The sequence below is a fragment of the Macrobrachium rosenbergii genome, chromosome 44, assembly GCF_040412425.1.
Source record: "Macrobrachium rosenbergii isolate ZJJX-2024 chromosome 44, ASM4041242v1, whole genome shotgun sequence".
Taxonomy (NCBI): Eukaryota; Metazoa; Arthropoda; class Malacostraca; order Decapoda; family Palaemonidae; genus Macrobrachium; species Macrobrachium rosenbergii.
Genome location: NC_089784.1, coordinates 34,140,571 through 34,154,518, shown reverse-complemented (window position 1 = coordinate 34,154,518; position 13,948 = coordinate 34,140,571). Strand labels below are relative to the sequence as shown.

At 45.3% G+C, this 13,948-nt stretch overlaps 1 protein-coding gene across 6 annotated transcripts in view; it reads left to right on the top strand.

Annotated features, from left to right (window-relative positions):
* Positions 1-13,948, top strand: part of LOC136829509 (B-cell receptor-associated protein 31) — a 29,778-nt gene that overhangs the window by 1,225 nt on the left and 14,605 nt on the right. For 4 of the 6 annotated variants that reach the window (XM_067088297.1, XM_067088301.1, XM_067088302.1 and 1 more), the window contains exon 2: positions 11,292-11,395. In XM_067088297.1, coding sequence (XP_066944398.1) covers positions 11,304-11,395 — 92 coding nt within the window. In that variant the 5' untranslated portion in view covers positions 11,292-11,303. Of the gene's footprint in view, positions 1-2,384; positions 2,521-11,291; positions 11,396-13,948 lie in introns of those variants that run through there. The other 2 variants (XM_067088298.1, XM_067088299.1) reach the window with 2 other exon arrangements.

Sequence of the window (13,948 nt, the reverse complement as noted above, 5' to 3'; positions counted from 1 at the left end):
CCCTTCAAGATTTCAACTGGAAATCATTCGTCGTCAAGCTTCCAAACCTCAAGCCGTAAGTATAAGGGGATGTACATAAAACATAAAATGATGATGGTAAATACCATAAACATAGCATCTTATGTTGTTTTGGATGTTATGGCCTAAATGACTTACGGCCGAAGCGACCAGGACCAGAGTGGTACTTGATGGATGTTCGGACCGGAAACGAACATTTTCTAGCCTATTAAGCACAGTGCTCATGGAAGTGGTTGTGGTACTGAAGTAAAATGGTTACCCGTTGGCCTAAGAAAGCTTATGATAGGTTACCTTAGGCCTATTCCAAGACACGGGGTGAGGAAAGAATGCAGAGTAGGGGGTCAGGGCCACTGTAGGCTTAGTAGGCAGTTCAGAGGGAATACAGTATAAAGTAACCAGACCTATCTATTCAGGTATTATTTTATAAGTTGCCAATACACAATATGAAACTGTAACCTACATTTTTGAAAAGAGCTCTTCATTTTCATTATTTTGAACCCCATAAAAACTATGCGCAAATTATAAATAAAATATTAATAAAATTATGACTTAAAAGGTTAGACAGTAACCCCCCTCCCTCCCCCCAGGTTCTTTTAGGTTCTTTTAGTGTCCTATCATTTCCTAGCCATTTTTGCATGAAAAACCCAAAATGGTTTTTCACGCAAAAATGGCTGGCTGGAGTCTTATTGGCAACTTGTAAAATTGTACCCTTTTCCAAACGTAGCCATGGACGCCGTGTCCTAATCTGGTTGGAGGGGCTTTGCACTTCTCTCCCCCACAAGGAATTTGTGACCCTTACTCGGCATTCTACCCCTGGGGTAATTTTTACTTTTAATACTTCAGCCACTCCCATGAGTAATGTGTTTAATATCAGCCCAATAAAAAAAAATTTTAAAGCATTAAAAAGGTAATTGTCTTGGTACTGTAAATTTGTGGTAGATTTTAGTATGATATTCATATAGAGCAGTTTAAGGGGACCTAGGAAGGTGGCATAAAATCTCAAATATGCCATTATAATGTGATTCTCTTGAATTTAAAATTTTTTTCAGAAGTGCTTAGTTAACCTATTACAGCATCTCATTGGTCTAATATAGCTGTCTAACATTATTTTGGGAACCCTGTACAAAGTTATTTATTTTTGGGAAAAGAACAAAACAATTGGTAAACATTGATATGATAACTATCAACCTATCCTGACCTATGATGATGGATTCTAGAACGACCAAAGGCACTTTGCCTAGTAGTACTCTCCTCTGGTGGCTTGGCTTGGTCCCCAACCAAATGGTCCTAACCCTGAATTTAAAGAGATGGTTTTTTACTTGTAGAAAGTTTAGCCCAACTAATAATAAACTTGTCAGATAAACATGAAAGTTTACAACAAAATCAGTGGCCTAGTTATTTATATTATAACAGACATACAGTACATTACCCAGTAAATCACGAAGATATTTCGCATATCGGATGTGGAAAGTTTTATGTCAATTCTGGCGTACGTCCTTGTTGCCAAGGAAATTATATTTTTGACAAATTTGAGATTTATATAAAGCAACAAAGCTAATTCTTAGTAAACCATTAAAAAACACAGGATTTAAAGAAATTCCTTGATACATTTTTCATTCAGTACTTGGTTCCACAAACTTTCAGTGAAGACAATTTTCTCGGTATGTATTTCATATTTGATTGTGGTGTACATACCCTTCAGGTTAATGAGGATGAATAGAACCTCAGATCTGCAATATCAATTCACACTTGATTCTCAGTACACAGTACAACCGTTGAAAATTAATGTAATTATTTGTGCTGGTAAAATTTTACTAGTAAGTTTTAACTACAAAGATATGTTGACTGATTGCACTCAAAGGAAGTGTACGTCTTCTGCTATTGCTGGTCGCTCACCTTTCTCTCAAATCTTACCACTTGTACAGTGTTGTTAAAAACTGGTGCTCTGAACGAACTGAAAAATATATATATATATATATATATATACCCTTATAGTAGTGATTTATTACAGGTGGTGGACCTTCATCTTTGGCATATTGAGAAGGAAGGAGAGCTGTAGCACCAAATCGTCTGGGGAGAAAAAATATTAATAGAGCCATGAACTCCATGACACAGTGGATGATTCTCTCTCTCTCTCTCTCTCTCTCTCTCTCTCTCTCTCTCTCTCTCTCTCTCTCTCTCTCTCTCTCTCTCATCATTTTTTGTTTTATATTATTCATACTTTCTTACTGTATCTAAACGTTAATTTAAACTGGCATTTTATAATTAGTAATTCAGTAAGAGGAATATATGACTGGAAAACATGCCCAGCAATCAGAGAAACTTTGAACAGTGGTCACTAATCTTATGATAAGTTATCTGTTTGAGTGGTAAGGTAGTGCTGTAATTATCTTTCATTGTGAGTGCTTAAGTGGTAAAGGTTAATACAGTACATACAGTACTGTACATCAAGACTGAGGTAACATGAGGAATTTTTTTTATTGTAACATGGCGCCAGAATGTGTACGTTCTTGTCTGAATTGTTCATGTCATGTTCTTATGCAGACAGTGTGAATCGGCATTAATATTTTGATGATTTCTGCCTGATTTTCTACTGTACAGTATTGCGCTTGTTTTCTATTTTTGCATCATGTCACCTACAACAAGCAGAGATGAAAGCATTAGGCTGTATAGGAAAGAGTTTGTGGAAACCAGATGTTTTGATTGTGCATGATGTTAGCAATGTGTTAGCCTGGCTGTTGAGGCACAAGTGTGGTTTTCTTGATGTGAAGTTAATAAGGAGTAATCTGATTAGAGGATGAAAATTTTGTGAAGTATCAGAAGATGTTAAAGGCCGATAGATTACGTAGACAATTCATTAGGATACACCATAAGCCTACTCAGTCTTTTCCTTTTGTCTTCCGGTGTTGGCCCTTCTCCTCCTCCTCCATTAGCCTACTTGACAGCCTAGGTTAATTCTTCTCTCACTCCTGCTTTCTTTTGCTCCCTATGTGGTTCAGGAGAAAAACAGTAGATAATTGAGAAATATTCTTTTATTATGGGTAGAAATTTGACTGTTCCTACACGAATACAAACCGTTGGTCTTTACACATGGATATTACTTGCAGCTCAAGCTGGGAATGGCCGTTTTAACTTTTAAACAAGGTAGTTAACTACTTATGGTAGAGGTGGGAGCCCTGCCCACCCAGTTGGTAAGCATCCACTTTACTATTGGCCGTCATCAGTTGTAGATGTCTCCTCTGTCCTTCCATTCTTCTTTGCCTGTAGAGGCCCTGGCTTCTAAGAAGACTGTAGCACGTCTTCGGGACAGCCTCCGTCCATGTTCGCGTGAATAGGATTGCTCTACCCGACCCGTATGGCCATCGTCATTGGGGTTGACAACCAGCCAAGGCCTTCCTCACCTACCAGGCTTCAGCCTGCAGCAGGTCCGTGAAGGGTGCTAGGCACCTCTCACCTGTCCCCTCCACCTCTTAGGGGTATATTGGGAGCCGGGAGTTGGACAGGTCTAGGGTTTGGAACAGAACGTTCACCTTCCCGTCTCAGCCCATCCACGAAGGCTTATGCTCTGGGTATGGTCCTTGGACTGGGTCGGTCATATGCTCGAGTGGTGGAGAGGTTGCCAGGGGGTTTTGATGAGAGTCTCTCCCGAGCAGAGAGAGTAGCCTGGGAAGACCATGACCTAGAAGGGCTTGAGGGTCCTTTTCCCCAGCAACACTTGTTTGAGGCCATTGGTACTTCCTTTACTGGAATACTGTTCTCCACACTCCTCTACTGGAATACTGTTCTCCAGTGTGGATGTCTGCTGCTGCCAGAGATTTATCTCTTTTAGAGAGAGTGGTTTGTGGGGGTAGGTTTCTGTTTCCTACTAGTAGCAGTTATGACTTGGACCATCAACGGATGGTCTCTTGTTTGTCACTTTTTCATTACTGTAGTCCTATTTCAACAGATCTTTCACATTCACAATTGATCCTTGATCCCCTTTATCTGCCGAGAGCAACCAGATTCACTGAACAGCAGCACCAATATGCAGTAAATGTGGCTTGCTATCAAACTTCTCAGTTCCAGAGGTCCTTTATTCCTCACACTGTTGGACTGTGGAACAGCCTCCCTGCGGATGTCTTGCAATTCGAACTTCAGAAGTTCAAGCGAAAATGCAAATGCATTATTACCCTAAAGTACTATTCTTCTTGCAATGTGATATATTTTGTTCATGAGACTTACCTGACAGATATATATATAGCTGTATTCTCCGAAGACCGACAGAATTTCAAAAACTTACGACACACGCAGTGGGGCCAGGTGGTTAGTACCCATTCCCGCCGCTGGGAGGCGGGTATCAGGAACCATTCCCATTTTCTATTCAGATTTTCTCTGTCGCCGGTACTGTCAACACCCGTTGTCAATACCTTCGTTGTTGGATTTCGAAAACTTTTTTGCCACTTGAGTATTCTGATTGTCTTTTGGTTTTTTGACTTTGGATTTGTGGATAGGCATACGCTATTGTGGACTGTTTTTGATTTTGCTTTGACTTTTCTTTGGTTACAATGTCTGGATCTAGTTCTGCTAGTTTCAGGGTGTGTGGTGTGAAAGAGTGTAAGGTGAAGCTACTGAAAGCTTCGGTAGATCCTCACACAATATGCATGAAGTGTAGAGGGCATGCTTGTTTGTTTGATGATCGTTGTAAGGAGTGTGAGGCTTTGCCTGATGCCGATTGGAAAAATTATGATTCATATGTGCGCAAGTTAGAGCGTGACAGGATCAGGAGGTCTTCCTCCAGAAGTGTGTCGGCTGGTAGGAGTCAGGGTAATATTTTGTCACCTGTTAACCCTTCTGTAGACTCTGTTTCACCTAACCCTGTAGTGTTGCCTTTGGGCCCTGAGGTTGTGTCTGCGGGAGGTAATGCCTTGACGGAGATTTTGAACTCTATCCGTTCCTTGGAGTCGAAAGTACTTGCCATCGAAAGTGTAGTGAAGTGCAGTGATCCCCCTAGTGTTGTGGAGGGGGCGTCAGATCGGCCCTATAATGCCTCTAGGTCTAGACCTCTGTCGGACTCCCAGGACTCAGGGAGTGGGCAAGTCGAAAGCCGCAAGAGGGTTACGGGGGCTCCCCACCGATCTGGCGTCCCTTCGGCAGGACCTGATGTCGATTCCCAGGCTGCCAAGGATCGTGCTCGCGCACGCATCCTTAAGGATTGCTTCTCGTCCTCCGAGGCGCCCTCCCCGCGCAATGGGTCGAGCTCTCGGAGGGACTCTCGCGCTTGGAAGAGAGGCTTCGGAGAGGAGAACGCTTCACGTCCTCTTTCTCGGGGTGCGTTTGCCTCTTCACCTGAATGGTTTGGCGATTTCCCACCGCAGAAGAGGACCAAGACATCTTCCGACGAGAACGCTTTTGAGCGCCCCAGTCGCTCCAGGGAAAGAGCTGTCGTTACCCCTGGGAGAAGGAAGAGGGCATCCTTCCCCTCTTCTTCTCACAGGAGCAGCCCTTCTCCTGAGCGGGAGTCTTCTCCTTCTAAACGAATTTTGCTTGATATGCAGTGGAAGTTGACTTCGCTCCTTGCTGAGAAGGAGCCTGAGCAGCGTCGACTTGAAGCTGCCTATCAAGAGGTCTAAGAAGTCATCCTCTCCTGCTCCTCATTCGTCTTCTTCGCCGGCAAGTTCTCCCAGCCGTCCTCATCGTTCGTTGGATCGCTGTCGTGACGCTCGGCATCGACTTGACGTTCCTCAAGCTGCTGGACCTGACGCTTCCCATGCTCGTCAGGACGCCCCTCTCGCAACTCGGCAAGACGCTTGGCTGGACGCGCGGCAGGACGTTCGGCTCGACGCTCGTCTGGACGCTCGGCAGCACGCTCGTCAGGACGCTCTGCAAGACGCTCGGCAGCACGCTCGTCAGGACGCTCGGCAAGACGCTCGATTGGTCGCTCGGCAGCACTCTCGGCAGGACGCTCGACAGGACGCTCCTTTCTCAGTTTTGCGGGACGCTTCAGAGCTTTCTGCAATTGATTCACTGAAGCAGAGATCCCATTTGCGGATCGGACCACAAGGCCTTAGACTTCCCCAGGTTCCGGAAGTTTCTCCTGTTGCTCCCGTCGAAGAGGGAGAGGTGTCTAGTGAGTCGGAGTCTGTAGAGCAGGAGCAGCCTCCTAAGTCGTCTTCTTCGGACTACCAGGTTTTGACCAGCCTGCTAAGGGACTTGTTTGCAGATAAGTTTCAGCCTTCTGCCCCTCTCTCTCCTCCTTCGCAGTTAGCCTCTTTGAAGGTGAGGAGATCGCCGGGATTCCTGCAGATGAAGACGTCGCTTGCTACCAAGAGAGCGTTTAAGAAGATCAGCACTTGGATGGACGATCGAAAGACCCAAGGCAAGACTTCCTTTGCCCTGCCTCCGTCTAAGTTGAGTGGAAAGGCGGGAATGTGGTATGAGACAGGAGAGGAAGTCGGTTCCAGAGTTCCTTCCTCTTCCCAAGGAGACTTCGCTAGTTTAGTCGACGCTCCAAGGAGGTCCCTCCTTTCTTCCGCGAAGGTGGCTTGGACACTTTCAGAGACGGACCATCACCTCAAAGGGCTTTTCCGCACGATGGAAGTTTTCAACTTTTTGGATTGGTGCTTGGGGGCCTTGGACTTGAAGACTCGAAGTCCTGACTCGATCAGTCTGGGGGAGCTGTCCAGCGTGTTGTCGTGCATGGACAAGGCCGTCAGGGATGGCGCGGATGAACTGGCTGCTCATTTCGGTACGACCCTCTTGAAGAAGAGGGCCTTATATTGTAACTACACGGCAAAGTCAGTTTCTCCTTTGCAGAGGGCAGAATTGCTTTTTGCCCCTCTATCTAGCCATCTCTTCCCCCAGTCCTTGATCAAGGATCTCTCCGCCAGCCTTAAGGAGAAGGCTACTCAAGACCTCCTAGCCCAGTCTTCCAGACATCCAGATGTCCCGTCCACTTCCTCTCAGGGACAAGCTTCTAAGAGGCAGAAGCCCTTTCGTGGAAGAGCTTCCTCCTCTAGGTCCTTTTCCTCGAGGAAGAGCTCTCCAGAGGCGGAGCCCTTCTTCTAAACCTAGGGGCAAGAAATGATATTCGGACCTCCAGACACCAGTAGGAGCCAGGCTTCTCCTGTTTGTGAATGCCTGGAGAGCAAGAGGGACGGACTCCTGGTCCCTAAATGTCATCAAGAAAGGTTACAAGATCCTGTTCCTCGAAAGTTTCCACCCCTGTGCTCAACGCCCAGGGATCTGTCGCCCTCCTACCACCAAGAGAAGCAACAGATCCTTTTAGATCTGCTGGACCAGATGATTCGAGAAGAGAGCCATAGAGCACGTCCTGGAGTTGGATTCCCAGGTTTCTACAATCGGCTCTTTCTGGTTCCAAAACAGTCGGGAGGGTGGAGACCAGTCCTGGACGTCAGCAGACTGAACCTTTTTGTGGTGAAGGAGAGTTTCAGGATGGAGACGTCTCAGTCGGTTATCAATGAGCTTTAAGACCAGGCGATTGGATGGTTTCGCTGGACCTCCAGGACGCCTATTTTCACGTCCCCATTCATCATCAGTCAAGGAAGTTTTTGAGGTTTGTCCTGGGGGAAGAGTTTACCAATTCAGAGCTCTTTGTTTCGGGCTAAGTACAGCACCGATGGTCTTCACGGTGCTGATGAGGAACGTGGCACGATGGCTTCATCTTGCGGGCATAAGGATCTCGCTTTATTTGGACGATTGGCTCATTCAGAGCCATCGTCGGAGGAAAGGTGTCTGGAGGACTTGCATTCGACTTTAGAAGTTGACGAAGTCCCTGGGACTTCTGGTGAATTTCGAAAAGTCACATCTGATCCCTACTCAGTCCATCGTTTATCTGGGGATTCGGATGGATTCAGTGGTTTTCGAGCCTTTCCATCCCAGGAACGTCAGCAGCACTGCTTAGACAAAGTTTCAGCCTTCCTGGGAAAGAAACATGCTCGGTGAGGGAATGGATGAGTCTGCTGGGGACCATTTCATCGCTGGAGAAGTTTGTTTTCCTGGGAGACTGCATCTCAGACCGCTCCAGTTTTTCCTTGCGGAGAACTGGAAGACAAGGAGGACCTAGAGGAGACTCTGAAGATCTCTCTCTCTGCCAAGGACCACCTAAGGTGGTGGCTCGATCCTGTAAAGTTGGCAGAAGGGGTTTCTCTCCACCTTCAGAACCCAGACCTAGTGTTGTTTTCCGGACGCGCCCACGTCGGGATGGGGAGCAACACTGGGGGGAGGAAGTGTCAGGCACCTGGAGAGGGGAACAGGTGTCCTGGCACATCAATCTAAAAGAATTGGGAGCGATTTTCAGTTGGCTCTTCAGTTCTTCGAGGATCAGGTTTCAGGCCCAGTGGTGCAGATCAACTCGGACAACACCACAGCCCTGGCGCACCTCAAGAAACAGGGAGGTACTCACTCTCGGTCCCTGTTCATGCTTGCCAGGGAGATCCTGCTGTGGGCCCATGCTCACCAGATTACGCTTCTCACAAGATTTGTTGCAGGAGTCGAGAACGCACGCGCGGATCTTCTCAGTCGACAACATCAACTTCTTCCGACCAGAATGGACCCTGCACGAAGAGGTATGTCAGGAACTTTGGAGGCTTTGGGGACGTCCCTTGGTAGACCTGTTCGCGACTTCGAGGACCAAAAGGCTGCCTCTTTACTGCTCTCCTGTTCTCGACCCGGGAGCAGTAGCGGTAGATGCCTTTCCTCTGGGACTGGAAGGATCTGGACCTTTATGCCTTTTCCCCATTCAAGATCTTGGGGAAGTCATCAGGAAGTTTGCGGCTTCAGAAAGGTCAAGGATGACGTTAATCGCTCCTTTTGGCCTTCGACAGAGTGGTTTACAGAGGTCATGACATTCCTGGTGGACTTCCCAGGACGCTTCCCATGAGAACAGATCTTCTCAGACAGCCCCACTTCGAGAGGTACCACAAAAACCTTCCCGCTCTGAGTCTGACTGCTTTCAGACTATCGAAAAGTTGGCCAGAGCGAGGGGTTTTTCAAGACCAGTGGCTAGGGCTATTGCCAGCGCCAGGAGAGCCTCCTCCAATGCAGTGTACCAGTCCAAGTGGGCCATTTTCAGGAGATGGTGTAAGCTCAAGGGGATTTCCTCAACCACGACCTCTGTGTCCCAGATAGCAGACTTCCTTTTATTTAAGAAAGGTACAAAAGCTGGCAGTACCTACCATCAAAGGTTATAGAAGTATGCTGTCAGCGGTCTTTTAGGCATAGAGGTCTGAACTTAACCGGACAACAAAGACCTTCACGATCTTTTTAAGGTCTTTCGAAACCACTAAGGTGGCTCAGCCAAGGCTGCCTTCCTGGAATTTGGACGTAGTTCTAAAATTCCTTATGTCCAGTCGGTTTGAGCCTCTACATTCTGCAACCTTGAAAGATGTGACTAGAAAGACTGTCTTCCTAACTGCTCTGGCGACGGCGAAGAGAGTTAGTGAAGTTCAAGCAATCAGTAAGCATATAGGTTTTAGAGGCCATAATGCAGTATGTTCTCTAAGCCCTTTTTTTCTTGCTAAGAATGAGAACCCGTCTACCCTTGGCCCAGGACCTTTGAGATTAAGGGTTTGACGGAAATTCACTGGACAAGAACCAGAGAGAGTCCTGTGTCCTGTCAGGGCTCTCAAATTTTATTTGCAGAGGACTAAGAAAAGTCGAGGTCCTTCTAGACAATCTGTGGTGCTCGGTTAAGAGGCCAGATTTGCCTTTGTCTAAGAATGCACTGGCGTTCTTTTTAAGAAGCACCATTTTAGACGCCCATTCAGTGTGCTCAAGACAGTGACATGAGTCTTTGAAAGTCAAGGCTCAAGAAGTGAGAGCCATTGCTACCTCAGTGGCTTTCCAGAAAACCATGTCTCTCAATGACATTCTGGGTGCCACTTTTTGGCGAAGCAATTCGGTGTTTTGCTTCTCATTATCTAACTGATGTGAAGACGTCCTATGAGAATTGCTGTGCGTTGGGGCCTTACGTTTCGCTGCAGATGCGATTTTGGGGGCAGAGAGCAACACTCATCCTATCCCTTTAGATTTTGTTTTGGAAGTGTTTTTAATTTTTTATGTGTTTTGTTTTTTATGGTTGTTGGGTCTCCACCAGTGGTGGACGTCCCAGTCCTTAGTTTATGTTATCTTTTCATGACGTAGCTAGGCTTGGTCAGGTGGTTGGTTATTTGTCGTTTGCCCTCATAGTTTGGTCATATGGTCTAGTCACATTGTGGTCTCGCCCCCGTTGACAGATCATCTAGAACTCACCAGCTCTATAGGTCACTACCTTGCTGGAGACTCTAGTAAAGCAGAAGCAGGCTTGGGTGACAGTAATCACGAAGTCAGCTATGCTAACAGGTAAGGAACCAAGGCGTCAATCGCCTACATAGTTTTGTTTCCTAAATCCTATTCTGTCTCTTCCCACCTCCAATGGTGGGATTCAGCTATATATATATCTGTCAGGTAAGTCTCATGAACAAAATGATATTTTAATGATAAAATAAAGTTTGTTCATACTTACCTGGCAGATATATATAATCTTAGTGCCCACCACCTCCCCTCAGGAGACAGTGGCAGTTTAGAAAATCTGAATAGAAAATGGGAATGGTTCTGATACCCGCCTCCCAGCGGCGGGAATGGGTACTAACCACCTGGGCCCATCTGCGTGTGTCGTAAGTTTTGAAATTCTGTCGGTCCCTTCGGAGAATACAGCTATATATATATCTGCCAGGTAAGTATGAACAAACTTTATTTTATCATTAAAATATCATTTTTATATGGTTATCTATTTATTAATTCATATTTTTCATTTTAAAAAGTGACATCTCTTTCTGTATTTCCCTTGACTTCCTCTTACTACTTCCTAATGATAACCATATTCTTTGGAAGTTTGAATTTCAAGTCAGTGACCCCTGTGGGCTTGTTCCATATGAATAGGTTTCATCTACTGAATAATAATAATAGTAATAGTAAGCTCACATTTATTCTCTATTTATTAAAGAATCCTTTTTTTCAGGGCATAGAAAACAATCGTGTGAGTCTAAAATCCTTAGGTATTCACAGGCCTACTGGCAGACTGCAATAATTTTTTATTAACAGGGACTGAAGTGCATAAGAGGATTTCATGACCATGAGATGGGATAATAAGTACTGTAGAGGGTTTCTTGTGAAGCAAATGAATGTTTAGCAGAAATTCTTTAAATTATATGAATGGTTGTGTATCTTTAATTTATATAAAGGTTTGTCTTCAATTGTGTAGTAATACATCTTGACTCTATTTTCATATTGTGCAGAAGTAATTCGCCATGAGTATTCAGTGGACGTTGATAGCTGGGGTGATGTACGCGGAGTTAGCAGTGACAATACTGCTGCTGATTCCACTCATATCTCCTTCGAGGTAAGCATAAACTTTTGCTCCTTTTCTTAAATTAATTGTACTGTTTTTAGTTGTCGTCTAATTACTCAGTTGCCGGAAAGGTGCAGAATAATTTTTTATTTGCCCTAACTATTAAGAGGTGATGACCATGTTAAGTGGTATATTGCAATACACTCCTGAACACGTGAATTACCCCTGGTCACTGACCAGCCCGAACTATATCCCCATAATTTTACCCATAAAGTAGGTAATTAACTGTCAGTGTTACCAATTCATACAGGAAAGTCTTGTCAAATGAGTTACCTTAGGTACCGTTAACAACGCTGCTGCAAATACCGGCTGACAGAGGCTGACATCCCCAGTTGTTATTAGTTCTCCGTGCTGTATGGGTGTGTCCCACATCAGGCGAACTTTTGGTCATTCAGCCCGACCCCCATTTAAAGAATTGGACATCAGATTACAATTTTGGACTGTTTTCAATGCCTTTTCTCCTGGATTCATATTTTATTGACTGGATTTGGAACTTCTCTCCTGGTTTTGACTTGGGATCGGTACTTTGGACTTATTGGATAAGTCAGACAAGAAGACGTCGCCATTGTCTAGCGCCGCAGCTTCCACTTCATCTACAGCTTCAACGACTGAGCCTTCTACTGCTGGAGATGCTGCTGCTCATTGGCCCTGCATGTCCTACAAGTGTAGGATGAGTGCCCTCAGATATGCTCGATGTTCTGTTTGTATTTTATGTAGGAAGGTTCAGTATAGTATCAGTCAGAGATGTGGCGAGTATAGGTCTTAGTCAGTAGATCAAATGGAGGATTATTTGAAACACAGAAAATCCTTTGCCTCGAAGAGTAAGCGTAGGTCAGAATCAGCTGTAGGGTTACAATCAGTAGATAAGGAAGCGTTAGATTCAGTTATTCAAGAAGTTAGAGGACAGTTTATCACCCAGTATGTCTAGCCTATTTTTAGCCAGATGAGTAAGTTAACAGAGAATAGAGATAGTGATAGTAGTAGCATAGTTGATTCTAATTGGTCTTTTTCAGCCCCCCTGCCTGTTCCAGAACCAACCCTAATGAGTACTGGGGGTCATGGAGAACCTCAAGCCTTGAAGGTAGGTTCTGCCGGCCCCCCCGGCGCGGAGCAGGCAGTGTTGGCAGCAGATTCCCCCCCCTCTCCACTCAAGGTGTAAGTTCTGAGGTGATGTAGAGTTAGGTAAGACACGACAAGTAGGGAAAATAGGTTAGAAAGTGTTCAGGAAGAGAGTGGAAGGTGCAGTCTTCTTTGGGTTCGGGGTTGGTTGGGGTTTTAGTGTGACGACTTTGTCTTTGAATCCATCTTCGGTTTTATTTCCTGCTTCGAGTTCTTCACAACAGAAAGTTTCTAAGTCCATGGTTCGTCGCTCGGATGTGGTTTCAGGTTTTGTCGGGTTCTGTAGTGTTAGAGAATGCTCCTTCGTCTTTGAAGGTTCCTTTTCCTTCGGTGGATGAGTTTGGTTCGTCTTGCGGTGGTGGTAATTCTGGTGATCAGGTTTTCAATTTGGCTCAATATAATTCAGAATTGTTAGGTTTGTCACAGGGTTATAGATTACTAGTTAGGCAATGTTTTCAATTTTGGATTTCCAAAATTCATGATCACGTCTTGAAGAATTTTCCTGAGTTTGCTAGTGATGTATGTCAAGATTATCAAGGGAGAACAGAGTCGGTCTAGTTTTCTTTCTCTAAAAACTATGGCCTCTTCTGCTGCTTCTGAGTTTTCTTTTTTTCTCCGATTCCTTCTAAGCCGCCTTCCAATGTCTTTGCACAATCTTGTTTATCGGGTCATTCTTCGGTGGGCTCTTTGGAGTCTTCTCTCACTCATCCTGTTTTCTTTGCCATTAAGTCAGCAGAGCAAAGAATTTTCATAGGTTCAATCCTGTAGTGTTGGAGTTTCAGCGGCTCCCTCTCTCTCTTCAGGGTTGAGGTAAGTTGTACCTTTGGCGGGGCTGTCTTCTTTAGCACCTTACATGGGTCCTGTAGTTGTCTCAGGCTTCTGGTCTAGATGCTTCACAGGCGGTTGCAGAGTGTTCTGCAACTCCTTATTTTCATCCTTTACTGGGTTTAAAACGTAATATGTCCACCACGGTTCTTGCGGATGCTACGGTGTTTGGCGTTTCATCTGTGCCATCGTTGAATGTATCAGTACCAGTGGTGTCCTCAGCCTCTCCTTTTCACTAGAGTAGCTGGTAATTTTCCGTCTTCGGTCCCCATTGGTTCTGCAGCTCGTAGCTTGTCCTGAGAAACACCTTTGAGTACTGGACCAGTTGGTATATTCTCCACCTGTCCAACATCGGCGGTAGGTGCTCTGGTGGTTACTTGGAGTGTGGCTTCTTTCTTTTCTCTCCTTCTTCTACTTCTTTCTTAACTTTTCCAGCGGCTATTTCTGTTCCTCCTTCTAAGGTGTTCAATGTGGGTTCAGCTTTGGTTCTGGGTCATCAGGGAGTCCATCCTCCCTCTCCCTTAATCAGTGTGACTTCAGCTCGGATACCTGTCCTAGTTTGGTGTTGGGTGGATTGGGTGTTACGTCCTCTCCGCTTGC